At 45.1% G+C, this 27,966-nt stretch overlaps 1 protein-coding gene across 1 annotated transcript; it reads right to left on the minus strand.

Annotated features, from left to right (window-relative positions):
- Positions 1–1,499: 1,499 nt before the first annotated feature.
- Positions 1,500–15,480, minus strand: tshz3a (teashirt zinc finger homeobox 3a). Its single transcript, XM_034588128.1, is given in 11 exon segments — positions 1,500–4,005; positions 4,007–4,056; positions 4,059–4,125; positions 4,127–4,302; positions 4,305–4,360; positions 4,362–4,437; positions 4,440–4,538; positions 4,541–4,819; positions 4,822–5,658; positions 5,661–5,750; positions 15,294–15,480. Coding segments are annotated over 11 exon segments (3,474 nt in total). The 3' UTR covers positions 1,500–2,448.
- Between the last annotated feature and the right edge of the window lie 12,486 nt (positions 15,481–27,966).

Raw genomic sequence — 27,966 nt, forward strand, 5'->3', positions numbered from 1 at the left:
CACCAGGCCTAAAGCATTCATCACACGTACAGTGCTCTGGAAAAAAAAAAAAAAAAAAATGATCATGCCTGAGAGATAATTTTATATCTGCATAGACTCCGTAAGCTCGGAACACCAAGATACAAGATATTCAATAAGGCAGCTCAGCCTTTTTCATTCGCATTATCAATGGCTACCGCTCTGAATCCCATCTTTCAATTATCATCCTTTGTTAAGGGCTTTATTCTGCTTGTCAGATGTGAGTCATCACTGGGTTCTCCCACAACGTTACACCACTGTATCCTAAACGTTTGGAGGGCCGGGAGCAAGTCTGAGGCGGTAATGAGTTTTGTGTGAGAAGACGGGGTCAGGACACAGTGTGTGTGTGTTAATTAATCTGTTCCCGGGTGGGAGGAACTGAAGCGAGATGATGAGATTTAAGAGAGTAAATGGGTGTGCTGCACTCGAGCTGTCCTCTGTTTGATGTGAGCGAGCAGGGTTAGAGGCTGGGCAAATGGCCGTCACCATAGTAACCAGATAACTTCCCCCGGCCCCAAGTCACTCAGTCAGTTCAGTCATGACAAGCCAATGCCTGGGAACATCAAACACAAAGAACACGGTGTCCCCGGGCATCTTCTAATAAGACAAAGGTAGATGGTAGAAAATCTGTGCAACTAATGTGTGTGTGTGTGTGTGTGACTGTATCATGCATACAGAAACATCATAAAACTTTCTCATTACATGGCACGAGCCTGAATTGTGACGACTCTGATAGCATCAACACCTGCAGTAATATTGTTAGATCCAAAAGCATGCTTTGAGGGAATAGCACCTGTCTGTGCATTCTGCACCATGTCAGCTTGTCTCAGTGCGCGTATATACGAACGCTTTATTCTTTTCCAAGGGGACAGTCTTGGAGTCCAGGTGGTGCCAGATCTGCTGTCTGTGCCCAGGGCTCCTGATGGCATCCAAGCCCCCGTGGTAATCAGCCCACTCGCCTGCTGTTGCAGCCCGCCTGCCTCCTCCTCCTCCTCCAGTGGCTCGTTTCAGAAACATCTGGTGGTTTACATGCAGCACACACCACCCTGCCAGACGCCTCGCATGGCCAGTGGCACGCTCGCACCTCTCAGGTCCGCCCCACAACAATGCAACGACACAGAAATCACCGGGAATATCGAGACAAAATCGCGTTCGGTGAAGACAACTGCGGATAGAATGCGGATGGATTTTTAAGTTCGCAGATGTGGGCTGTTGAGCGATCTGTCAGATGACTTTTGTAAATGTTTAGTCATTACAATGTGGGACAACAACTGGGAGGGGCATGTTTTTTGTTTCCCCATAAGCCCAGGTGACAAAATTAGATTACAGTTGGAAACTACATTTTGGACATATACTGGATAAGTCAGTTATCTATCTCATTAAAGACCGATCTCGAAACAGACTCAATGAAATATTGCTTTTTTAAACATGCACCTTGATCTACCACATTTCCTCCCATGGCAAATAGAAAGAAAACAAAGTTTTATGCAGCAGTTAATTCAATTTAATCATAGAAGCACAAGGCATTAACATATTTGTATTGTTTCTTTTTTTTTTTATCAAATAACATTTATAAAACTATTGTGCAAAACAATGTCCTTTTAATCTTCTTCAAAGGCTCTGCACCAGTGGATAGTCATAGTCCTCTTAAATTAGGAAATATAACAAGTATGCATAATTTTAAACAGCAAGTTGTAAGCTTATACACTTTATGTACATTTTTACAGAGACCTGGATTTTAAGTGCCCCTTAATCAATGATAAAGAACAAGGCGACTTTTACAATCAGCAAGGAAATCAATAGGCTGTACAGAGAAAATGATAAAACAAGCAAGGGTACTTTTGCTGTTTGGCAGGTTCTTTTTTTAAATTGTTATTTTTTTTTTAAAAAGGAGCTTTCCCAGGCATTTGGCTGTTTTAAGGTGTTTGGAAAATGACCAGAGGGCATTTAAAATCTGGACAGGACAGGACAGGACTGTACAAACATAACAGTAGAACTTGTTGAACATGCAGTCTACCAGCAAATCAAAAACCAAACTCACAAAAAATACAAAATAAATACAATAGTTAATACATTTCAAGTTATTAGCTGACCTTCTAAGTCAAGAGATTCACCAGGATTATGACTCGGTCCTCTGTTGTCTCATGTTACCCAGAGGTGAACATGGAGTGACGGGGAGACAACAAAGCTGATGACATGTTGGGCTGAATATCTTTGACCTGTAGTGTATATTTTGATGTGAAATGAATGTCTTTTGAAACGGAGGAATTAGAAATGTCTCTGGGCCAAATAGATGTAAACACTTTGTGCTGACATTTTAACAGTAGTTCATGGCAACTTTGTGCATCACCACACTTTTCAAATATTCTCTGTATTTCTTTTAAACAATAATTCTACATGCTCTCCGGTATGTCTACTGCTGAGAGTAATTTAGTGTTTCTCTAGTTCGCACACATATAGCATATGGTCCTCTGGAGACTTCCCATGGCTCTTGCTGAGGTGAAGCTTGATGGCGTGCTTAGTGGCAAATTTACGGACACAGAGCTGGCAGCGGAACACTGACCCATTACCGCCGCAGTCATCTTGTGATTGTGGGGAAAGGAAGGACTCCAGGGGCACTAGTTTCTCAGTGAGACAGTGGGAGTCTCTGACAGTCTGTTTGTGGGACAGCTTGCCCAGGTCCTTGATTCTGAAGCCCATGTGGGCCTCCAGGTGACACACGTAAGCTGCTGGGGTTCGGATCTGTGAGGCACAGTCACTACAGAAGAATATGGGCTGACCGGATTCCAGGTTCTTCAGAAACTTGGTTCTGCCCGTCCTCCTAAGCTGGTACTTGACGTTGGCCAGCCAGTGGCTGATGGTGGTCATAGAGAGACCTGTGAAACGTGATACGTGCATTCGCTCCTGTGGGCTGAGGTCGTTAATGATAAACTTGCCCTCTGATGTCTGCCTCAGGCTGGAGGCAAACTGGGCCTGCAGTAGGAGGAGGTGCTGGGGGTTCCAGTTGGAGTGACGGCCTTTACGCTTGTGCCCATGCAGGGATGCTTCATCGTCGTCATGAGTAGATCCCACAACCTCAGCTTTATCTGTGACCCGGGTCCGCGAGGGAGGCTTTGGGACGTGGTGGGACTGTGTCAGGTTCCTCAACATGTCTGAGATGTCCGACAATGCATTTTCATGAAGAGGGCTGCTGGATGTGTAGGGGGACACCACTGTGAGCTTTGCAGGAGAAACAAAAGAGGAAGGAGAGATGGAGGAGGCTGTGGATGAGGGAGTTAGGGGGGCTGCGCCTACAGAGCCACCTCTTTCACTGCTCCCTTTCGTGAGGTCCATAGGCTGGTCATCACTGGGCTGGCAAAAACTATTATCAACTACACTTTCCAGCTTTTTGATCTGTGATGGGGGAGCAGCCACAGCAGCCCTCTCAGCCATGCTCTGGCTGAGCCTGGAGAGCAGGCTCAGGGGATCTTGGTTTGGCAAGGAGGGCTTGGCTGCTTTCCCCAAATGAATGTTCATTACTGACTGAAGAGCACTTAGAGGGTTGACAAAGGGCTGCTCTGGAGGAGTATGGCCAGTAATAATGGCCGTACTGCATCTCAGTGTGGAGGCGAGCGGGGACTTGACTGTTGTCTCCCGCTTGGGTTCTGTTGCCGGGGATGCTCTGTCGCTATGGCTTCCCCTGTCGCTATTGGCTGGGGTGACAGCCCTCCATTCCCGAGGTGAGTCGGCCTCTCCTCCCTTATGTGATTCACCAGCATCACTACTACACGGGGAGAGGTGGTTCTCCTTCTTTGGGGACAACTGCTTTACCCTTTGCTCTACTTTTGCAACTTTCTCAGTGACTTTTTTGACTAATTCCTCCATTGCCTGGAAGTTGTTGCTGGGGAAAGGGGAGGACTGACTAAGTGGTGGGGAAATGAGGGGTTGGTTCTTGGATAATGCTCCATCCCCTCCGTTGAACAAGAATTTAATCGGGGAATTCTTATCCCATGATGCCCTGATGGAGCTTGAGGGCACTGGGGAACTGGTAGGCAGCAGGATGCTAGGGTAGCCCCCCCCAGCTGGATGCCCACTCTGGGCCTTGTTGATGGCTGATGCCACAGTGTTTTTCAAGTGATTTGAGAATATCGAAGCCCCCTTTGGGGCTCTCCTTCAGTTCCTCTTCAGTCAGATAGTTATACTTTGAGATGTCGTATTTTTTCCTCCTTCTCAGCATCTTCCTCCTTCCAACGGAAACAGCAACTAGCTTTCATTTTCCAACAGCCTCTTCCTTAGTGCACTCTCCTCGACCTCCTCCTTCTTGATCTCTTTGAGGGGAGGGGAGGTGGCAGGGGGAGGTTGTAGTTTGAAGAGGAGGGGGAGAGCAGGTGGAGGGGGCCAGTGGGACAGACTGGAACGTCTGCTCGGTAGGTGTGGCCACCTTCCAGGGTTGGGGGAGGTGGCCTCAGGAAGTGTTTTGATTCTCTTTCCCAAAGAGCTGGTAATCCTCAGAAAGTGTCCTGTCACCATAATGTGGGTCTCAGCTCTTGCAGTGTATTATAGGAACTCCCACACTCCATACACTTAAGGATTTGGAACTTGTTAGATTCAAACTGCCAAGCATAGCTAGCACCATTCTGGTGGCCGTAGCGGTTATTAGGGGTAGTGTAGGGGCTGGAGGAGGCCTTATGTGAGGGGTCACTCGAGTCTGCCTGTGAGTGCTTAGCTTTGGGGGTTCCTTCTCTAGAACGTGGTAAGGCAGTGAGGTCCAACCCCACATGTCCCCGTTTCTTAGAAGACATCATTTTGGCTGCCACAGGGCTAAGGGCTCCTTCAGAGGCACTTTCTGGTAGTGTTTGGTCTTGATCATGTGGACACTGAGGTCCTGGAGGGATTCAAAGGAGTGACCACAGTACATGCACTTCAAAACCTTCTGGGCATCCTCCTTCCCCTCCATCTCCAGCAGGGACCGCTTACGTGGTTTAGACCAGCGCTTTGCACCGCTGCCTGCCCTGTCGTGGTTGTCGTCGCGGTAGTGTCCTGTGTCATTCATGTGTACTGTCAGCTCCACCAGGGTGTCATAGGCAGCACTACACCCCTTACAGCGGAATTTACTGGCCCCAGTGAAGATTGAGCCAAAAAGCTTTGGGTTTTGCCTGTGGAGCTGGACTGTGCTAAAGAGGCTGGGCTCAGAATGAGCATGGTGCCGGCTCTGGGGAGGATGCTGTTGTAGTGTCTTTGCCACTGCAGACTGGTGCCAGTCATAGTTACCACTGCTGCAGCTACTGCTGCTACTAGTGCTATTGCTGCGAGTTGGCTTCTCTGTAGTAGCCGTTGACTGCGCCTGTGGCTGTGTGGAATTTAAGTTCAGCGGTGACCACAAGGGGCTGGTCAGGAAGCTGGAGTAAATAGCCTTCATTTGTTCTAAGGTGTCGATGCCTATGGGAGGTGTCTTAGTGCCACCATTCAGAGGTGCTGTGACCAAAGCGCCCTCAGCTTTTCCGGAGGGGCTCTCAAAGTCTGAGAGCCGGTCACTGGTCTCACTGACATGTGACTCACTGTCCATGTCTTGTCCCGAGAGCTCTGCAACCCCTACTGATTGCTGGTCAGATGCCTGGTCCTTGGCAGGCCCCACGCTTTGCTCCACAAACTCATCTTCATGGGAAGTTCATCCGGAGGGACAGAGGGCAGGTCATCTGCTTCTGCCTCCTCATCCTCTACAGTCTGCTCTGTCAGCTCCTCGGGAGAATAGGCTGCAAGGAGAATGGAAACAAAGAGAGAAAGAAAGAGATGAGTTAAATTGCAGGGAGTGAAAACGCCACGTTAGAATAACTGGAGAAAAAGTTCCCTGCTATGTGTGCCCGAGGACTCCCAGGGGATAAATGAGCCATCTGTGTGGGAGCCTTTAAAGCTGAGCTGAGAAATTACAGTCATCCCATTTCACCTCATCAACCGTTGAGGTGTTATTTTCCTCTAGGCGAGCCTGTATTTATATACTACCCCAGCCACACGGAACTTATGCCTCCCCTCTTTTCACTCCTTCTATTGGAGGAAAACAAAAAAGAAATATCTTGGCAAAAACATAATGCGCCATTTTATTTATCTCAGGGCGCAACAGCTTGAAATGAAAACTAAATCTGAAATTAATGAAGCCCAATCTCACTGTGGCATTCTCCTCTGGGGTAATAAATGAGTTGGATCAACCTCCATCTGTCAGTTAATATGTCTGACGCCTCTTCATCTGCCTCTTCTCTGATTACACACACACACACACACACACACACACACACACACACACACACACACACACACACACACACACACACACACACACACACACACACACACACACACACACACACACACACACACACACACACACACACAATGCATATCTTGAAGGATTTCAGGAGAAAAGACGTCAGAACTTTGTTGTGAAATTTTGACGCGTTAAACGGACGTCCAACAGTGTCATCTGGACTGAGGCGAGAAGGTAGAAGATCGTCAAGACTACATTATTAAAAGCAAGCCTCCACATTCCGAGCAGGTGATAAATGTAATAAAAACACAATACAAAGAAATCTCACATATCATCAAACGAAAAAAGAAATGAAGTAAATGAAAGCAATGAGCAACCTATCACTTTTTATGCTGGCGCGGTTTACACAGAGAGAAATGATAAGTGTGTAAGTGGTCATGTGTCTGTATATACGCGCACCACACAAACACGCATACACACAAACTCCTCTGTCTCGTGTGGTTGCGAACCGACCCACCTAACGCTAACTCACCCCCGTCTTCCGCAGTGTCACCATGCCCCCCCACCCTCCCTCATTTCCTGTCCAACTCACTCACCAAACCGCCAAACTTACGGAAAAACAACAATCCCAAAAAACAGTGGACGGCCTGTGGACAGGTCTGAGGCCATTTGGACATTATCGTAAACCAAGACAAACGCCACAGAAAGAAGCTGCAGGTATATACGCTTTAATGGTTCGGGCACTCGCACAATTGGGCCTGTGCATGTGGACACACACAAATACACACATGCTGTGACTAAATCCTTCATTCCCCCGTCAACACACACAAACACACGCACACACACATCCAGGCTAAACAAAAATGTCATAGCTGAAATAACTCTCATTTCCAGTGCTAACAGCCAATCTCTAGGCAGCCATGTGGCTGGCGCTGGTCTGATTTGGGCCCTGGGGGCACAGTCAGCAGGCAGCCCCACTGAGAGGCCAGCCTAATGGAGACCTGGCAGGTGCGGCCCACTCTTCGTCCTCCCGGAGATTTGGTTTGTCACTGGGTATCCATTACCTGCCATTCTCCGCTGATAGGGCCCGACAGCCCTGATCAAAAGATGTCGTCGGGCCCCAGTCCGCTTGGCAGTCAGTGGCATGTCGTTTGTAAAAAGGGCCAAGCAGGGTGTAAATAAAATGACATGATCACTTCCCCGGCCCCTCATGTTCTGGACACAATTATGATAATGTGGACGTGCAGCGGGAGGGAGGGGTTTGGGGGGGATGGCGAAGGGGGCGAGGAGGTAAATCGCTCGCGCTCAGGCAAACGTGCAAGGGAGATATCTCACTTGCATGTGCTCAAGCCACTGCCCACCAGCCTCTTTCCTTTTGCTTTACTTTCTCCTCCGCCTCTCCCCTGGAAGGTATATTCCTGTCAGATGCTCCTCATTTGAAGGAGGAAATCCAGCCAGGATGAGGTAGTTAATAGGTTTGTGTCCTGACTAGCTGGTCACAGTTGTCAGCTTGCATCAGGCGAGCCTGGCACACACTGCTTGACCAAGTTGTCAGGTCACCGCTCTCTTCCTTCACATGAAAACATTCCACATATTTCTTCACGTTGTCCAGATATTTCATCAAACTATTGCTATATCCAATTTCATGTCGTGCTATTACATCTCTAACCCTTCCCTGGCCCTCTCTCTTAGTAAATGTTTTACATTTCACATTAATACAGCTGCAGCCCTATAGGTTATTGTTCATTTGTCATTAAGCCCAGAGAGCACGGAAAAGGGGGGGGGGGGGGGGGAGTCCAAAAGGACTAACTATAAAACCTACAGAGTCTAGCCGTGCTCCCAGGCAATTTAAAATGCAAAACAAAAACCATTATGTCTGAGCACTATCTGTTAATTTAATCCCCAATGACTGATAATCCATCACACAGGGCGACAACCACATCCAATTATTCTCCCTGGCTTGACTGACAACAGAGGTGATTTATCAAGCTAATAAAAGGTGATGGGAGTATAGAGGCTCCCTTAGAATAAAAAAAAAAAAAAAGAAGAGGATTATGAATACAACAATACTCTTGGATGCAGTCTTAACTAATATCTTGGCATATGGTATAGGGCCAATGTGTGAGTTTTCCTGGTGTGTGTGTGTGTGATACAGAGAAACAGAGTGTGTGCGTGTGTGTGTGCTTGTAATGATAAAGTGAGCTGATGCCATGTGGGGAAAAGACAAGAATCATTAGGTTCCATGAATGATTCCGTTGGGGGGGTGGATAAGGAGGGTAGGAGGTGCACATTTGCACAATCAACATCTCAGTCACGGCTCGCGCAGAGATAGCGAAGAACACGTTCACGAAAACACACAGGCTGCAGAAAACATGGGGCTCGCATGCAATAGATATACACCTCAAATACACACACACGCACCCACGCACACACACACAAACAAACAAACACGCTCTTACATACGCACAAATGCAGGCGATGAAGAAAGACAGTGACATCTTGGCTTCCTGGAGGCATTCCTGCGGAGTATCATATTCATAAACATAAGGGCCGCAGACGAGGAGGGAGAGATCATCTGATAGAAATACTGCAGTGCTACTCTGACGATCAGGAACAACAGACAGGGCAGGGACAGGGGGTGATTAAGCAGGAAGGTGCTGTGGCTGCCTGGGAAACAGAGCCTTTCACTGTCTCTCTGTCCCATGAGTTATTTCTCCTCAAGTGCTGCTGAAAGCGCTGTCCTGTTTTTGATGTGTTTTAAATAGGCCTCATATGCAAGAGTGATAACATGTAGACCGGAAAAAAAGGGAAAACCTCAATCATGCGTTTCTTAAGTAGAAATCTATGCAGTTCTTGGAAGCATGTAACAACTCAAACAAGCACATTATTTCATCCTATTTTATGTATCTTTTAATTAATTAACAAAAGCATCAAACTACTAACTTTATGTTTTTATTAAATAAGCCTCTTGATGACCGGAGATCATGTTCCTGACTGGAGATCACACCCGCGGCCGTGGGGTAAACAGGATGCGTCACATAAACTCTACCTGTGCCTGACCCTCATACTCACATGATTGCTCGGTCGCTGAAAAAAAACCTGACTGTAGAACCACGCCACAGGCGTCGTGATTTAAAAGAGAGTCCATTGTGAGGTCATTATGCATGAGTACAATATCTTTTTTATGTTAAAGAGGCACTGCATGGACGTCAGATGTCTCTATACTGCAGAACGATAATGTTTCCTTTTTTTCTGAAATTATTGTGCAAATAAGATGTTTAAATTCACTATGTTACTGAACCAAATAAATTGTAGAAATTCCATTTAACTTTATAATGCAGATATAAAAGATAAGCATCAGAATTGATTCAAGGATTTGCTTGTTTTTTAAAACCTTGAGCGGCCGGTCTCCTCCTGCCTGAGACCCCAGCAGGATCCTTCTGTGCTAACTGTTCCAAAATCACAACTTGTCATTAAACCGACCGAGCTTTTGCCGTTCAGGCCCTTCAGCTGTGGAACTCCGAGCCTGGAGATCTCAGGCAAACAAACTAAGTATCTTCTTTTAACATTTTTATTGTACGGCCTATTGTAGTTTATTGTTGCATCTCATGTTCTGGATTTTATTACTCACATCATCTGCTTTAAATTAAATCACATATTATTATTATTATTATTATTATTATTATTATTATTATTATTATTATAAGTAAGGATGCTAAATTCAGATGCTAAGAGAAGAAGCAATGTTTACTTTGCTTTCATAACTTGGCAAACCTCAATCTTTAAAACTTTATTGCTGCATAGCAAACTGTTCCATGCACAAAGAGACTGCAGGGATCCAGGGAGGGGAGAGGAAATAGCCTTCATGGGTGGTCCCTCGCAGTTTACAGTAAAGATTACAGGAAAGGTTTTTGGCATTGGTTAAAGACAACAACAGAAAACTAATGACTAAAAACAAAAAAAACACTGAAGATCATTGTGTTGTCATGGGTTAAAATGCACTTTGAAGCTGAGCGTGATCACGGGACAGAAAAAAAAAGTGATACACGTTGAGCTGGAATTCCTTAAATCTAAATAAAGTTTAGTGTTTTATAATGCAGTCGAAGAGCAGAGGAAAGGGGTCAGACGTTGCTGCCAAGACCTTTGATCACATGCTGGCTGAGATATAGTCGGTCGGTGGTGCAGGTCGTCTCAGAGAGAGGAGAGAGTTAAACTGTGTCACAACATTACAAGAGTTTTCTTGAACATGTGTACAGTATTTTAACTGGACCTTGACGCCCTTAAACCAACACGGCCCCTCAGCAGGGGGGCTCTCTACGACAGGAAACAGCTCCAGAAACACTGCAGGACAGGAAGTCACCCCAGTCTCAATCAAAAAAAAAAGAAAAAAAAAAAAAGGGAAAAAGACAACTACAAACTGCAGACTTCCACCCACTCTCTCGAGTTTCCCAGCAGCCTAAATCTCTTTAAATAGATCGGAATAATTTAGTCCAAAACAGCCCCATTCTGTCAAACAGCCGGAGATCAGTAACATACCTAAAATGCCTTTCTGTTGTACACGTTTGTCAAAGTAACACACTCAATCAAACTTAGTCCTCTGCCTCCTTTCTCTTTGATCCTCACACACGGCTCCAAGTCCAACGAGAAAATATGTAACAGGTGATCCGTGGCCATCGGAAAAATTAACAAGTCCTGACATAAGTCCCCCCCCCCCCCCCCCCCAGATATGACCAGAGACGGCCATCGAGCGCCGCTCACACTCTGGCTTTTTTTTTTTACGCATACCTCCGCCACTGCATTATTCTCAAACAAGCTATCATGTTACGAGGGGCCGTGGATGTCTTTGTCGGTTTTTTATTTGTGTGTGTTCTCTACCCCTGATGGCATTGTGAATACATTGTGTCCGCCGATTGTAGTGCAGGATGTGTGATATGGGAGATGGGAAAAACAGGGAGATCATTCTGGCCCCAGGCAAAGCTCAGGGCTGAACCATGTCAATGCACATAGTGAGAGGAGAGCGAGTCAGGCCGAGAGACAATAGGGAAGTGGGGGCTGAGAGAAAGAGAGAGAGAGAAAGGGAAGAGAAAAAGAATAGATTCAACCCTCGGACGATTGTTGTGTTATGACTGGACCTCGGAGCTGTCAGCTGCACATTCAGACCTGAACGCTCATTTTGTTTCTCTGACATGAAACAAACACATAAAAGACCCCGTTACTGACGCTAACACACAATTCATTACCGAGCGATCCGATATTTTTTCTGCAGCCATAATAAGCGATAAACAAAAAACGTAAACAAACCGAAAAACCCCCCGACCCAAACAGGTGCAGATCCAAGGGCAGTAACAGGGAGGTGCTGTGGGAAGACGCTGTTCCAGTGCGACGTGCGCATCCATCTAGTCTGGTTTTCATCCGATATATGCACTCAGTCAAACTTCCTTCAACCTACTTCTCTGCTCCTGCGTTCCACCGCACTTTTTTATACGCCTTCCCTGAGCAGTCCTCGAGCCTCAGAGCCCCATGAAGCAGGGACTGAGCCGTATATTTCCCTGTTCCTCGCACTGTTACAGCCGTATAAAACAAGGCTGATAAAAGGTCATCAGGTTGTGTGAATGGGTTTGGCCGAGGGTGAGGCTTGAGGGTATTCTACGTTAACTAGGTGGGTTTCATACCAGAGGCTTTAAAATATAATATTCATATCCAGCAAAAAATACGTACATACATAAATTGTTACTACATAAAAAATACTTGATACTACAAAAACACATAGCAATGTTAAGATGAACGAGTATTCGCTGGAAAGACGTCACGTGAGAAGCAAGGATCCATATTCACGTACGTCATCACAAGAAAAGCAAACGCAGATGGAGGATCACTGTTTTTACTTTACTGATTATTATAACTCCTCACACGTTGACTAAATTATAGGAATTTTGGCATTATTGATTGTAAATCAAACAGAGGTCAAAATATCTTGCAAATACAATATTTACCATACATCTGGAAACACTGAACCGGGTTCAATATTAGAACTAATGTATTTGTGGCCTTTAAAAATTATTGTAGATATTAATTTCAGATTAAGAACTATTTCAATTGCCAGTATTTTTAGCCTAACAAATACCAAGAGATTTTACACAGCATGTAAATTTTAACCAAATAATCTAAACTCATTTATTTGTGATGTTCCTGAAATGTGTTTTACATTTGTCTGCACAGAGTAAAATCTGCATGCAACCAAACTACAGGAAGTAGATACCAGGGCCACTTTGCAATTTAATTAAATGTTATATTTCTTTTCACCTCCAGAAATAAAAAACTTAAAAAAACCTGTTTAAACTCGGTCTGATCTGCTCATGTTTTCTTTGTTCCGTTAAAAATCCAAATGACTCAGTTAGAACATGATGTCACGTCAGGGCGTCCACACGTCTGACTTTCTGTTGTTGTTTCGTTCTCACCTCTCTTAATAGCATGATGATAAATTATGTCCAAAAAACAATGAAACTGTGAAGGTTAAAATATAAATATATGGTCAAAGATTAAGGTTTAAATAAAGTGACTGTATCTCGACTTCAGGGCAGATCTGAAATCAGGCCTCGTGTAGGTCTGAAGTAGTTTGGGTTGGAGCTAAAGGTCTAAAACCAGGATTAAATCTGCAGTTTGTGGCTGAGACTAAAACAGCGGCTGCGTTTTCAAGTGAATCTTAGGTTAATGGGGGAGGCGGAGGGGCTGTGGGGAATAAAGTCGGGGGCTTGGGACTGGGACAACCAAACCCCTTCTCACAACGCACAGCTGCTGCCATGATCGCCTAGCAACGAGGAGGTGATGGACATAGTCTGAAGATGGATGGCCACATAAATCACGGTAGTGTGTAGGAGGAGGAGGAGGAGGAGGAGGACAAGGAGGAGGAGGTAGGGAGACGGAGAGAGGGAACACGAAACAAAAAAAAACAACAAAAACAGTTTTTTTTTCCACTTTTCTCTGTAGCAGCAGCCGAGCTGGCCTTGCCTTGACCTCCCACTGTACTCTTCTTTTCAGGATTGTTTGGGGATGATGCAGGACTGGGGGGACACCTCTGGCCAAGCAAAATGGAAACTTCTGCGTAATTATCTCTTATATTAAATCCAATGGATCGTTTTATAAGGTATAATAGCAAATCAACGCCATTGAGTCTTCTGTGTGCCCTTCAGTGTCTCGGGTGTTTTCATGATTCCTCTAACTTTTTAGAAGACGATAATAATGACAGACTATACCTTTCATAAAGCAACCCTCCAGGCAAGGCAATCTGGGTAGTGTAGTTGCGGGATAAACATCCCTGGGCTATCTGATTATGGCCTACTGCTGCGGCACTGGTGTCTTGTAACACTCAGTGAGAGCGCTCAGCCATCCATCATGCAGTGAGTGTCTGTCTAAGGCTTTCCACCCTGCTTCTTCTCGTCCTGGCTCTCCAGTTACAGCCATACACGGCGGCCTAAATAATATTCTCCATGATAAATGGCACTATAAGCCTGGTATCCATCATTAATCTGATTTTTAAAGAAGCATCCATCTTGGAGAGAGCCTGTTAGGGCCACGGGAGAGCAGAGAAGCCGGGTTCATTTAAAGGCCAGGCTGCTGAATGAGTGATACCTGTCAGCCGTGCTCATCAGGGAGCAGCACACACACACAACCACACACACATTAAACATTGACGCATATGGCCACACATGCGCACACGGATACCCACACACCTCTACAGTGCCTCTGTGCGTGTCCGCTGTGCATATGTTATGAGCACACAACACTAACACACTTGTCGGACCTGTATACTCACAAAGCATATTTCTCCCCTTCCTCCTGACACCGAGAGACGTTGTCAGGGAAGAACATTCTGTCACTCATCAAAACACAACTCAGAGTAACTCAATCCTCCCTGTCATCTCCAAAAAATCTCCCCTCCCAAACACATCTCCTCAAGGGTTTCGGGAAAACTCACTCTTCCCTGGAAAACTCTCGTTCACACACACACGCACACAAACGACAAGTCTCTTTTCCTAGATCTCCATTCCTCTGTCTCTCTCCACTGACTCCGCACCTCATTCTCCATTCCTCTCCCTCTCTTTGTCTCTCTCCATCCACTCTCTGTCTTGTTTTCCCCTCGTTCACTCTCTCTTTCTCTTCCTCCCTCTGCCCCCTATCCACCTCCCCTCTCTGTGTGTCTGGTAAAGCCTGTTTGATAAATGACACACGTCACCGTGTCAGAAGCGAAGGGTGGGTCAGTGATAAATGACTCTGTTGAAAAGGAAATCGGCTCTCTGGCATGGCCGGGCTATTCTCCTCCTGGATTGGGTTTCAGGACCCCTGAAGACCAGAGCGGCTCAGTTTCCCGAAAAGAGCACACATCCCACCAGGCTCCGACGCTCTCCACCTCTGGGAGGGGTGGGAGCCTGAGAGAGGGTGGGTGGGAGGTGGGTATGGAGGGATCCAGCCTGTCCCAATTGGTCGCCACAGTGCAGCTGCATCTATCACAACAGCGGTGGGACTATTTTTACAAAGCCTGCGACTCAGTGCCAGACAGCAGTCCCGGCTGAAAACCTCGCCTGAAAGCACACTGAGAGCTGAAAGGGAAGAGTGGATGGCTAACGGTTTTCTATTTGTGACACTACTACAGCACTTACTCTCCTCTTTCTCTCCGGAGTCCAACCCTATGGCTTGACATCTGCCAAGTGTGTGTTAAAAGGAGAGAAGGCCCATTCCACGCCCCCGCTCCTCTCCTCGTCCCCACCACCATCGCCTCCTCCTCTTCCTCCCCCTCTGCCCTCTTTCTCTCCTCTCTTAACTCCCTCTCTTTCACTCACTTGCTGGCAGGGTGGCACTGTTATCATTACACAGGCAGGATTTATGGAGTCAGGGCCTATGGCAAAAACAAAAAGGCATCTGTCAATACCTGTGGGAAACACTCTGTCCAGCCGCCCTCCTCCTCCTTTCACTGGTGCTCACAGCCTCATTAGGTATGCACTTATCAGACACATAGATCACAGACGTGACTCAACCTCACCGGAATCCAGCCACAGGACTTTCATTAGCAACAGGGCCTGCGAGGCCAAAACATTCACCGCGCTCACACCTGCAAACAACGCCAGAGGAGGCTTGTTGTTGTTCAAGCTCGCTGACACTGTCAGTCCGTGTGTCGGTCGCACAATTACGTCCCAGCTCGCGCTCCCCTGCTGCTTTCGTAAGGGCATGCTTTTCACACATCAACAACAGGAAGGCAGACGGATAAAAAAACAACTTACTCCATTTCACATGTGCAAATGTGTCTGTCATATGTGCTTGTATTTCTAACTCAGGTGTTTCTGCATTGGCATAATGTGCTGTAAAGATAATGTGCACAATACAAAGGAGGGGAAGAGGAAACTGGTCGATGTTAAAGGCCTAAAGGGTTACGAAAATTATGGCCTGACCTCAGCGGGTGGTCTGCAGTTACAATTCCTTTCATCACTATCACAGGCCAAACCTACCAAGTCTGAGAGAGCATTCCTGTTGATCTGAGCGTGCGCACACAAACACACACACACAAACAGACATGAGTGATGGCTGCCAGTCTGGCAGCCTTAATCCTGACCTGCAGTAAGAAGAGGACTGTTGCTGTGGAGCACGTCTACACCAGGATGCCCCCCCCCCCCACCCACCCCTCCGCTTTGGTGTCGGGCTCTCTCCTGTAAACTCACACATACACACAAATGATCAGTGTGCAGTTTACGACAGACGAACCGGTGGCTCAGAAACATGCACCACTCTAATAACTGTGACTGTAAATACAATCCTCTGCAGACAGGTTAGACATTCCAGTCAAATAGACGTTCCTCGGCCCACTTGCTGTAAAGCCGATGTGGACTACCTGCTAAGTCGGCCGAGTATCTCAGCTTTCGGCCCCCGCCTCAGCAGCTTTGGGCCGCGGGCTCGCAGCAAAGGAAGGACGCCTGTATTTCCACAGCTGAGAGATAATGTTTCTCATGTTTGCTCGGCTGTTTACGTGGCCAGCCGCCCTCGGTTGTTTAAGAGCACTCAGACCTGACCCAGGTACGCAGGCCCATTTGTCACCTGCAGCAGAAAATTGAGTTACAGCACAACCAAAGGCGAGCGGCTCTGTGTAATATCAAGTTGATTACATCAAAGTGGTGGCAAACCTCATTGGGCCGGGCACCCCGAGCTTGTCATCTCCAATCACAGGGCCTGTCAGGACTCCATCAGCCTCACGGCTAATTGGACCAACGCTAATGAAGCAGGCAAAACAAGTTTTCTACTGTGGAGAGAGAAACCCTCTCCGACAGAGGAAGGGAAGAGAGAGAGGGAGAAGCTGAGAGTGTGTGAGAGACAATGAGAAAGCAAGGCAGTGTGTGTGTGTGTGTGTATGGAGGAGGAGGAGGGGGGGGGGGGGGGGGTAGATTTTTCATGCAAGTCTCAAGGTTGCAGTGGGCTGACTCTCCCCCTAAGTCCCTAATCAAGGCCCATCATCTGTCATCCTTTTCTTTGCTCTCTCTATCACCATGCTCTGTGCTGCAATCAATTCATCATCACCCTTTGTGTGCCACTGAACAGTTGACAACTTTATAACTTGCAGCTGCACGGGCTGACTGACAGGGGTGGAAGGGGAGCATGAAAAAAAATGAAGAAATGAATAGATGAATGAATGAACAAAGACGTGAGGATTCTGGGAGAGGAAGAAAAAATTGTTTTCTACAAACACAAAACTATCTACATTACAGCCCTTTATTCCCTTTCGTCAACAGGGAAAAACAGCAGTGTGGCAGGGAGGAGAGGGTGGAGATGAAGAAGAAAGAAAAAAAAACATCCTTCTCACTGATCTGAAATCAGAAAGCTTTCAGTCATTCTTTATGTGCTCCCCGCGGCCACTCTGAGCCAGTGAGCATGTACATTAGGCTGGGGCATTTTGATGAAATAAAAGCCCAGGCAAGCTTATGGCTAAACAGAATGGGAGCACTCACTCAGCCTGTCTCTGATTGACCATTAAAGCCATTGATGAATGGGCCTGTCAGGGGAGAGACAATTAAATCAAACATGAAACAAAGCCGTTGTGACGGCCCGGCCTGACAGAGCAAACCCATTCCTCCCCTCCATTACATAGCACACGGCTCCTTTTACAACCCCTAACCTACTCCTCCCGCCTCCTCTACCCACTGCCTGTGTGTGTGTGTGTGTGTGTGTGTGTGTTCAAAGTGAACAAGTGAGCATGTGTACATGGGAGTGTGATGTTCTCTGCTGAGAGTGTGTGTGTGTGTGTGCGCGTCTGTTTGTGTGTGTGTGTGTGTGTGTGAGTGAGTGATGTCTCACTGTTAAACCACTTTGTCCCCCCCTTCTTTCACTTTTTCATGAGTCACTTGACCATAACAGTGAAAGAAAGGAAGAGAGAGAGAGAGAGAGGGTGAGTGAGTGTGTGTGTGAGAGAGAGAGAGAGAGAGAGGATGAGTGTGTGTGTGTGAGAGTAAAAAGTACACAGGGCCTTTCAAAGTGGTTTAAACGTGACGTCAGGGGCCTGCAGCACATGGTGGGAAGTGATTTTCTGATGCAAATCGGGAAGGATCAGATCAAAGCCGCATGACAGCCAATCAATCAACCGTCAAATCAGACATGGCAACTGTCGATTATGGCTCCTTCCAGCCCACGAAACTCCATTGTGCGCCCTCAAATTGTTTATCTTATCCCAAGACAAGAGAAAAAAGCTCCCGAGGTAGAGCTTTTTTTTTTTGTGTCTCCTCTTCTTCCACTCGCTTGTGCAAAAGAAGTTATGCGCTCGGATCAAATGCGTACAAAGCCCCCTCATGTCATGCCCCCCTCCCTCGGTGGCACGCCTCGGGCACTGCTCACCATCCAGGAAACACCGATTTTTTTTTTTATTTCCACAGGGTTCATTTTTAAAAAAAACGTGACAATGTGACCGCATCGCTAGAAACTATCAGGGGATTCGAGTTGGAAACAAAAGGGGAAGCGAAAGTTTCCAGCGGACAACTCGTCCCGACGGGACCAGCTCTGCGCAGCGTGGGGGTTTAGCGAAAAACGCAAGATTGTTGTGTACAAACTACATCCGCTTTAAAAAAAAAAAGAAAAAGCAAAGCTAGGGAAGGTAACAGTTCCTACGAGGAGAGAAACACGCGTGACAAAGCGCATCGTTACAAAACACAAAGTGGAAACGGAAATGCAGTGCGCGTAAAGTGAGCTTTACAAAACAAAAGGTAACATCCGCAGCGTAATGTGACAGAAAGCGTAATGTGCGTTTTTTTTTTTTTTTTACGCACATTACGGTCGGACACACGTACCTGCTGCGCGCTGGGGCGCCTCTTGTTTCCTCCGTGGCATTTTTGATCTGACAGGATTTCCGTGAAACTCTTCTTCTTCTTCTTCTGTTGTTGTTGTTTTTGTGTGTCTTTCTTCTTCTGCTTTGATAAAACCTCCTCACTGTATCCGGGAAGATCCACCTCTAAAAAAAAAAAAAAAGATTCACGCCTTCGTGTAGTAGACTGCACAACATCGGGGAGTCCGATGGAAGGAAAACTAAAAACCATCGTCACGGAATCGCAGCGGACGAAAAAAGTCAGCGGAGGAAAATATATACACACACGCGGAGGAGGTGAGGACGAATGGGTTTGAAACGTGTGTGTGGGGGTTTTGTTTTGTTTTTGCTGGTTGTGGTTGGCGATGTGGATGCGAGCGGGTGATAGCCAGCGTCCACCTCGGCTGCCTGGTCTGGCAACAGGCAAAGTTGAGGGATAAGAGAGACGATCGCGTCACTCACAGCAGGAGAATGGCAAACCCACCGCTCCGTTAACTCTTTACTTCTCAGGCACAGGGAGGAAGGGAGGGAGGAAGGGAGGGAGGGAGAGAGAGGGAGAGGGGCGGACACCACACAGCGAGTGTCCTCCTACCTCTGCGCCCCGTGTGAATCACTGCGCACGGCCACCGAGCCGATCATTACGCACAGGAGGGACGATCATCACCGGCCACAAAACCCACAGACTAGTCTGAGTAACAGTCCAAACATGTCAGCACATGTGTGTCATTGTTTTTCAACCCTCACTTCATTTTGTCACGTTTTTACCTCTAATCTGTCGTGGGCACATTTCTATTTACCTGATTATTACCACTGGGGCTGATACGTTTGTTCCAGGCTATGTAAAACAGTCTCACAAAGCTTCTATTCAGGTTCATGATAGTAATAATTATATTTCACTTGTTTTCTGCATTGAAATTCACTGAAATTACAACATGGAATAGTATTTATTACAAATAATTTTGTTACTAATATTATGTTGCAAATTCATACAGTTTCTCATAAGACAGTAGTTTGTAATTTATTGAGTAGATTAGCTTTTTATTGTCATTGTTTAAACAAGAAGAAGTGTGCAACATAAATAACAGCCAAAAAATACATATATACAACAATGTACATTAACGCAGATTCAAGGCACATTAAACGCTGCAAAGACAAAAATGTGCGCAGAACAGTACACGTATTTTTACTTCTATATTATGAGATCAGAATGTATTGCACTTTATGTCATTGTACCAAGTACCAGTACAACTCTGTGCGTTTTAGCATCTAACCTACATAATAATAACATCATTTAGAGAGTAATCTTCAAAACAATAGTTTAAATACAGATGGAAGTACATAAATAACACAGGTAATACTATGTTAAAAAAAATATGCTAAACAAATGTACAGAATAAAAAGTAAACAAATGAGTTATACAAAAAGATGTTTACAAAATAAAGTAAACAATGTGTAAAATGTACAGTGTGTAGATACTCCATAATATATAATTTAAGTAACATGACAGGAGCCAGTTAATAGCATATACAGTAAAAAATAAATGTGATCATGTTATATACAACATAAACTGTAATCAGGTGTGTACACTGTAAAATGTACAGTTGAAAATAGTCGACTTAAATACAAGAGGACATGCTAATACAGAGATTCTCATGGTGGTGGCCTCTATAGGTTGTTGAAGTCAAATGTGTCATTTGTATTTATATTTACCATATATGCTGCAGTATGCATCGTATAACTGGTGCAAAACAATTGATAGCCACCCCCCCTCCCCACCCTTCACTCGGCAGCACCCAAATAAAAACATGCCTGATGTCTTTTCCTTGCTAATTTAATGTGAGCAGTTAAATCTTAGCTTTCATCACAGTAAAGGAATCAGTTCTCTCATATATCCACATTAGGAAGAGATCAAAGCTCGTTTGCAGAGGCAGCGTTAAGTCTTAGTGCTAAGGTAATGAGGGGTTTTTTTCACCACTCCTTTCTCTCTTTTCCCGAGCCAGCAGCATCTCTGCAGAGTGGGCTGGTCCCCGGTCTCCCCCCCCCACTCGGATGTGTGCTGACCCCTGCCAGCGGAAAAGATACATACAAATACCAAAACATGCTGCATGTGGCTGCTCGATGCCGCTCACATAATCCGTACACACGGAGATTCAGTGGAGAGAGATCCCACTCAAGGAGATCAGCTCGCTTTCTCAGAAAACTTAAACACTCACAGACGGCAAATTTACACAGGCACTGTTTTTTTTCTGTCTCACCCACACACACACACACACACAAGCAACCTCAGTTAACAAGAATTAAAGGCCTCTCTGATCAGGACTCGCCCCTACTTCCTCGTCTCTAAGAGCACAGAGGCTGGGTCCCTGTCACTTTAACAACATGAAATTACAACCCAAATGGGATGTCAGGGGTTAGCAGTGTCTCGGAGAGAACTATGTGAATATATCTCCTCCTATGGACCTGCCCCCATCGTGACCTCCCCCAGGAACAAGAAGTAACCCGGTGATTGGCGTTTTTACAGCCAAATTAAACCGTCTTGCAGCCTGCTGAAGGCAGGAGGAGAAAGCAGCCGCTCCAAAATTAGTGAGCCATCATCATGACAGAAAGTAGCGGGGACATGGTGTCATCCAGCGACTGTATCGATTAACCCATAAATAGTATATGGCCTCTACAGTGCGGCTCTCCCAGGCTTACACTGTAAATGGAAGTTATCTCAGCTGTGCATCTGTCTTGCTTTGCTGTGTGCTTTAAACCCCTGAACTCCATTGGCCGCAGCCTGATTGGGTGTTTTTAGCACATAACGTATAAAAGAGGACATTATGCATCTAATTAGTGAAATGCTAATTGCATCTCGGAAGCTTTTTGCGGTTTAACGTCATTGCACTGATCAAAGTGCAAAGTTTTTAATTAAAGAAATAATTAAAGTGCACAATTCTTACAGAATGGATTATTCCATTGTTTTTCAGATATGCAGTTTGAAAAAGCAAGTGTGCATATGTTTTAAAGGAATATATTCAGATCCTTTCTTTCTTTTTTTACACAGGACTGTATATGTGATTCTCTCTTATGTCAGGTAGCCCTGCTGCATTATTCCCATCTCCGTGCTCTTGACACCAGGATTATCATAAAAGAGGAATGTCTGTCAAGCCTGCATTGATTTGCACACATGTTCGCCCGATCATTCTCAAAGTTGCGATTAAAAAGCTGCTTCTGTTTTTCTATTGAAATCTTTTGGCAAAAAAACGGAGAGGCCTTTCAATTTCATAGCCTCCAGAACACTCAAGTATTCATTGCACTCTACTTTTCGCTTTCAACCTCTCTGCGGGAGGCAGGACTCATGACATCTATGTATGCTGCTCCTATTCACGATTCTATTCAGCCTTCAGATGTGTGCCGCGAGTGATCCCTCAATCCTATCAGATCACTCTTAATGGCATGCGCCCGGTTATGGGCCTGTCCAGAGAGGCAGCGCGGTGCAGTGTCAGAGTGCAAACTGACAGTTCTGTTCTCACGAGGAGTCCAATTCGGCAACACTTTGTCAACACTAAGCACCAATCTTCTATTCTGTGGCAAAGTTTCGCTGCTCCTCTTGAAAACGCTTCTGAATGAAACTTAAACGGCAGCATAATCACTTTGAATGGGTTCCTGGTGTATTTCCTGCGAGCAGAAATGTGTTTGTCTGTGTGTGTGCCTTGTTGGCTTATCTGTGTATTCATGTGGGTATGTTCATGTGTGGGTGTGGGTGCGTAATGCATGGCCGTGTTGAGAAGAGTGATTGCTTTATTCCTGCCTTGTATGTGCTATGGGGGCCGGGGCCGTGTCTTTGGGCAGCTGTATGGATGGCTTGAGGAGGTCTCCATCATTCATAAAGCGCACTCCTACATGTAGAATTGATCTTGCAAAGAAACAGGGTGGCAATAGCAGTTCATCAGTCTTCCCCGACCACAAATCACTTGGAGGTGTCCCCCCCGGGGGAGAGGTGACACCATTGTCAGCGCAGCAGTCCCCTCGGACAAAAGAAGGGGCAGGGCAGGAACTCTCGCTCTTATGGCGGCCGCAAAGTGTCCAGAACGTGAACAACATTCATGGAAATATCCATAGTAAAGAACGTACAGTACGCACTATAGATAATATGAAAGAAAAAGACCATTACGAGCACTTCAGCTGACAATTCGGCTAAATCAAGCCGTAAAAATAAATAATGTCTGACTCTTTTTCCATTATGTTTGAGGACACATTTTGCTAATTTATTGTCACTGTTTAAACTGCGTAGAACAGATATATTAGAATAAGCTGATGATTCAAAGGAGAAAGAGGCACAATTGCTATATTAGCTCTCATTTTTCAGGAATCTGATTAATTTTAAAAATGCACATACACGCCCGGGCTGAAGTCAAACAGGTTTTATAAAGGATGCATAATTAAAGCTACCTTTACTCATAGTGTTTAATATATGCCTCTCTGCCTATTAATAACACAGGTCATTAATTTGTATAAATCAGCTATGTATGGCACCAAGTAATTTCCACTCCTGTAAAGAGAATTGGTGAGATGAAGCTCTTTGCCTTTGGCCTTGGGTTGCACATTACACTCGTCTTACATTAGAGCACATGCTTCTCCTCCTCCTCCTCCTCCTCCTCCTGCTGATCCTCCTCATACCGTTTGGACTTTGTCATTGATCTTCATTCTAAAATAATCTCTTATCATTTCTCATTGTAAGCCTGCAGAGAAACCTTTCCCAGATCCCAATTCATTAGCTTCACCCTGAAAATAGAAAAGCTCGGAGAAAGGTGGACATGTGATGAAGGCTCAGAGTATAAGCACCTTTAAAATATGTCCACCAATCCACATTAAACACACATGATCTTTCTTTAAAAAACTTTGACATGTTACAAATTTCTCTTCCGGGCACTTTTGTACCCTAAAGCATGAGCTGCTTACAAGAAAAACTCTCCTCTCGGTTTGCTACGATGGAGTTTTAGGGCCACGTTGAAGAAATATTTCATGAACAAAGTCGCAATTGAGATGAAAATGTGTAATATCACGAGAATAAAGATGTAATAGGAGAATAAAGTCATGATTTTACGAGAAAAAAGTCGTAAATCTATGAGATTGAAGAATTTGTTTTTTCGAGAACAAAGACAAATTATTTTATTAGAAAATAGCCAACAAGGAGAACCTGTGCTTGCCGAAGTTTCACTCCTCATGGATCCAAAATCCACAAACCCATTTAAACATCATGTAGATTTAACCAATTATATGTCGACCACTAACAAACGTTTCCTCCTCCACGAAAGAGGCAAATTTCTTCTAAGTCTGTGTGGTTCTTTCATCAGAATAGACAGTTTCCTACACAATATTTTAAAAGTCCTTACACATATGACAGACTAGTGTGGTGCTGATGTAGCAAAATATAAAATATTATGTTATTCCTGAGACGTATACTAAAGTATAACTTAAGAAGATGCTCCATATTTCTCATTTCGACTTGTGACAGGCTGATCTTCTTTTATTCCCCCTCTAAAATGTTACGTAGCCTCTTTATTCTCGTAGATTTATGACTTCATTCTCGTGGTGTTCCAGTCTGTCGTTGTTTGCAACCCTTCCCCCCTCTGTTATCAAGCTGTTTAGTTCAGTTTTCTGTTCATGTCTTCATTAAAAAACATTAACATTCACAAACTGAATGGGCCGGGCATTGAAAAGGTCTCCTTAACATTTTCTCGCTGCTTCTCTCGAGACAGGCCAACAAGCGGCTCTGTCTCAATCATCGTCCAGACAGGAGAGGGGAGGCATATGTGAGGCGAAAGTAGATTTTTTATCATTTTGTGGTAAATTATAATGAAAGATGTGATAAGTTTCATCCTGTAGGGGTGGGAGATGGCTCCACACCGTTTCAATTAGCGCACTTCTGATTGTAGAGGCAGAACTCGGACTATCGATCAAGTCTCCCTCTCCTCTTCTCTCTACGTGCCTCATTGCCCAAAAGACCCTTTAAAATATTCAGGTAGATTATGAATGGCTACACCGCGATCTATTTATATCTTCTTTATTGACAGTGTTACATTTATATGGAGTCAAGGTGAGGGATTTAATTTAAGACTCTTGCAGAACTGCTCAGAATATTTCTTTTAAAAAGACAAATTAAGGAGCAGTGATTTATACGATTAGCACTTTTTGGAGAGAAAAGTTAGCGATGTTATGGATTTGCTGGGTTTTGCAGGCGTACAGAATTCTGAGCAAATCCAGGAACACTTCAATTTAAAGTTTTAGGCGCTATGGTCTCACTGAGTGACTAATAATTGTGGTGTTACCTTGTTATGGAAATTCAAAGCTACGTCTGGCACATCGCTCCTCTGATGTCACGTCAGTCTGCTTAGCGCTGTCAGCTCGTGTTTGAGAGAGGGCTGATTTCTCTCTTTCCCCCTTCCCTCTCAGGCGGGGAACATAAAAGAGAGGATGTTTATGATGGACGGGCAGCTTTTTAAAGAGAAGCATCACAGGGTGTTGGATGGGAGGGATCCGAATCAGGACGGCTGTGATGTGACGAGACAGACAGGAACATCCTTCTCCTCGTGTCGAGATGTCAAGCAGGGGGAGACTTAGCAGAGTAGACAGTATCATCACTCTCCTGCGAGTGAAGCAAGAATTCACAGGGGAGGAGAGAAGTGGAGGGACAGTGGTACAGAGCCGCCGTCGTCTCGGCCCTGTTGGCTTTACTTTTGTGTCAGGTTGGGCTTTTCTTCTGTTATCTGGCACTTTCTTACCTTGTACATTTACAGTTCTGGATATTGGGGATTGCTTGTAAATATCCGTGCTCCTTTGTTTCACATAATTGTACAATTTTTGCAAAATCGCACATTTAAATCTGCAAAAACAAGCTACATAGTTACAGATGCATGACACAGTTGAAGAATAGTTTAAGTATGTTTCTGTATGTTCGTAAAATGGGAAAATGGTACTCAAGTGTCTTAGCTTAGTCTATCACAAATAAGATAGGTGCTTTCATTCATGCACTGAACTCCGTAGGGGCTGTACGTGAGAACGCACAGGTCCAAGTCAGTTGCTGCAGAGATTCTCTGTAGTTTTTCCCGCCAGCCCCCGAGTAAAAACTCACAATTTCCACAGTCACAATATCCAAAACTGCAGGATAATGTCTGGAGGACAATTGAGAGGTATGACGGTAGCAACACTGGATGAGAAAGAGGTTTCATGCACGTGGAACATGCCGAAGAAGACGTCAACTTGGAAAGACGAGCTTTTGAGAGCTAACTAAATCTGGATTTGGCTTAAACTCTCTGGCAAGGAAGTGAATAAGCCCATGTACCAAAAATATCGAACCTTTATTGCGTGAAACGTAATAATAACAGATAATTATACAGTAACTTGTCTTTGGACACAATACGTCTCTGTTTTGTTCACTCCTTACATACATAAACCAAAGTTAAGGCTCAAAACAGAAATACTATAGTTAAACTTTGCATGCATGTGTTTGGGAAGTATTTTGTGAGGTGCCTCTTCTCCTCAGCATTACAGGCTCAGAGACATTCCAGTATTAGAGTCAATCTGCATAAATTTACACCTTTTAAAAAATGTGAATGCTCTGTCTTCCTCCTCCTCTGCCTCTTATCCTGTTTGGTAATTAGCCTTTGACCCCCCTGGGATCACGCAGCCGCGAAGACTGAAGGACAGAGATAGTTTAAGCGACGGATTTGTCATATAAATTTCTCATCAGTCGAAAAATCTTGAGGGCAGAGCTCCCAATTTATTATATTATTGAGAACATCTTACGGCACTATCACTTAGAAGGGAAGTGTCAAGCAAGAAATCTGGCTTCGGCTGTCGTGCCAACTCCATTTGCCTGGGTTTTTGCAGCGTGCCCCTTGACTTTGCCATGTGTGGAGAATCACTGGATGCCGGTGATGGGCAGTAATTCCCTTGCCTATATGAGTGAGTGATCAGAATTCATATTAGCATCTTTACACGCTGATGGCAGCCTGTCACTCCAGGTGCCAAGTGGTCTCCTCGGACTACAGTAAGTCACTCGCAGGGAGGAAGCAGCATATCCCATTTTCATCCTGCCGGAGAGAAAAGCATGGTTAGTTCCATTAGCTCCATCTGGAAGTTGAGTTTTACAAGATTTAAGCACAGAAATACTTTTGTTCTGCAATGCAAAATTAATATTGTATTGTAATACGTTCCAATTCATGTAGGAATATCCTTGAGTGTGTGCAGGATTCCAGTACAGCAAAAATGTACACTTTCCGTCCGCAGCCTGTGATTCTGTTGTATTGGTTTCTCTGTCTGTAATTTCACGAGATTAATGACACTGTCACACACTTGTGAAGCGTCCTTAACTAAGATTCAGCAGCATAATGTCCACTCCATCTTTGTTTCATTTCTTCCCATTCAAAAGGCATTCCAATCAGCATTAGGCCATCTTGAATCCCTCCTCGTTCTGGCTACTGTGCAGCGACGGTGCCAGTGTTGGAGGGGGGAATGTTTTTGCCAAACAGATGGAAAAGCATCACTGTGTTGCACACACACAGACACACATACTTCCACTTGGTGATTTCACGGCCCGCATTGACATTCAGCCATTCATTACAAAGTGAATTAATGTGCCAGAGTTGCAGTTTCCCCTTAAAAACAGATGTCGCCGGAACATCTAATTAAGCAGCACACCAAATCATTGCCTCTCGGTCATCTCCAGCCATTTCGCTCCCGCGTCAGAATAGACCCCCTCAGAAAATCTACAGTAAGGATATCTCATCTGGATCCGGCTGTAGTTAGGTGTTGTGGCTGTGACCTCGGTGCCCAGTATCCTAAATCACTATTTAAATTATTCACACAATAACGACACCGGAGGACTCCATTATGAACATTATTGCTGAGAAATGGGCTCGGCTGAGGTGAAGGATGAGTCTTATCTTTCGCTGTCAGTCGGGGCATTAGTCATGGTAACGGTTCCCTCAGACCTGTGTTCGTGGTTTTCATTGAGCTTCACGTAGCAGATTTATCACAGATCACTCGCCGATGTCAGTGCCCTAACATTGAGATGTGATGACCGTCTGAAGCTGTTTAGCTTCATTATTGTAGTTTAAGCTCCGGATGATGCAGTGTGTGGATATAGAGACGTGTTATCTGTGCCAGTTCCGTGTTACGTATTTCGGGAAAATGGTGTCAAATTCCCATATCGTTGGTTATACGGAGAGGATGCTCAATCCTCCGCTGCATTTCTTTGACATCTACATTTACCGTGGCTGGAGAGCAAATGAAACTTCACAAGAGAGAAAGTTTCCATTTGAACCAAACAAGACAGAATAACGGAAAGTGTTTTCTCTGTCATTGCTCTTTTTTTCCTCCGTCAAGAAGCCAAACT

Source organism: Hippoglossus hippoglossus, chromosome 6 (genome assembly GCF_009819705.1).
Source record: "Hippoglossus hippoglossus isolate fHipHip1 chromosome 6, fHipHip1.pri, whole genome shotgun sequence".
Lineage (NCBI taxonomy): Eukaryota > Metazoa > Chordata > Actinopteri > Pleuronectiformes > Pleuronectidae > Hippoglossus > Hippoglossus hippoglossus.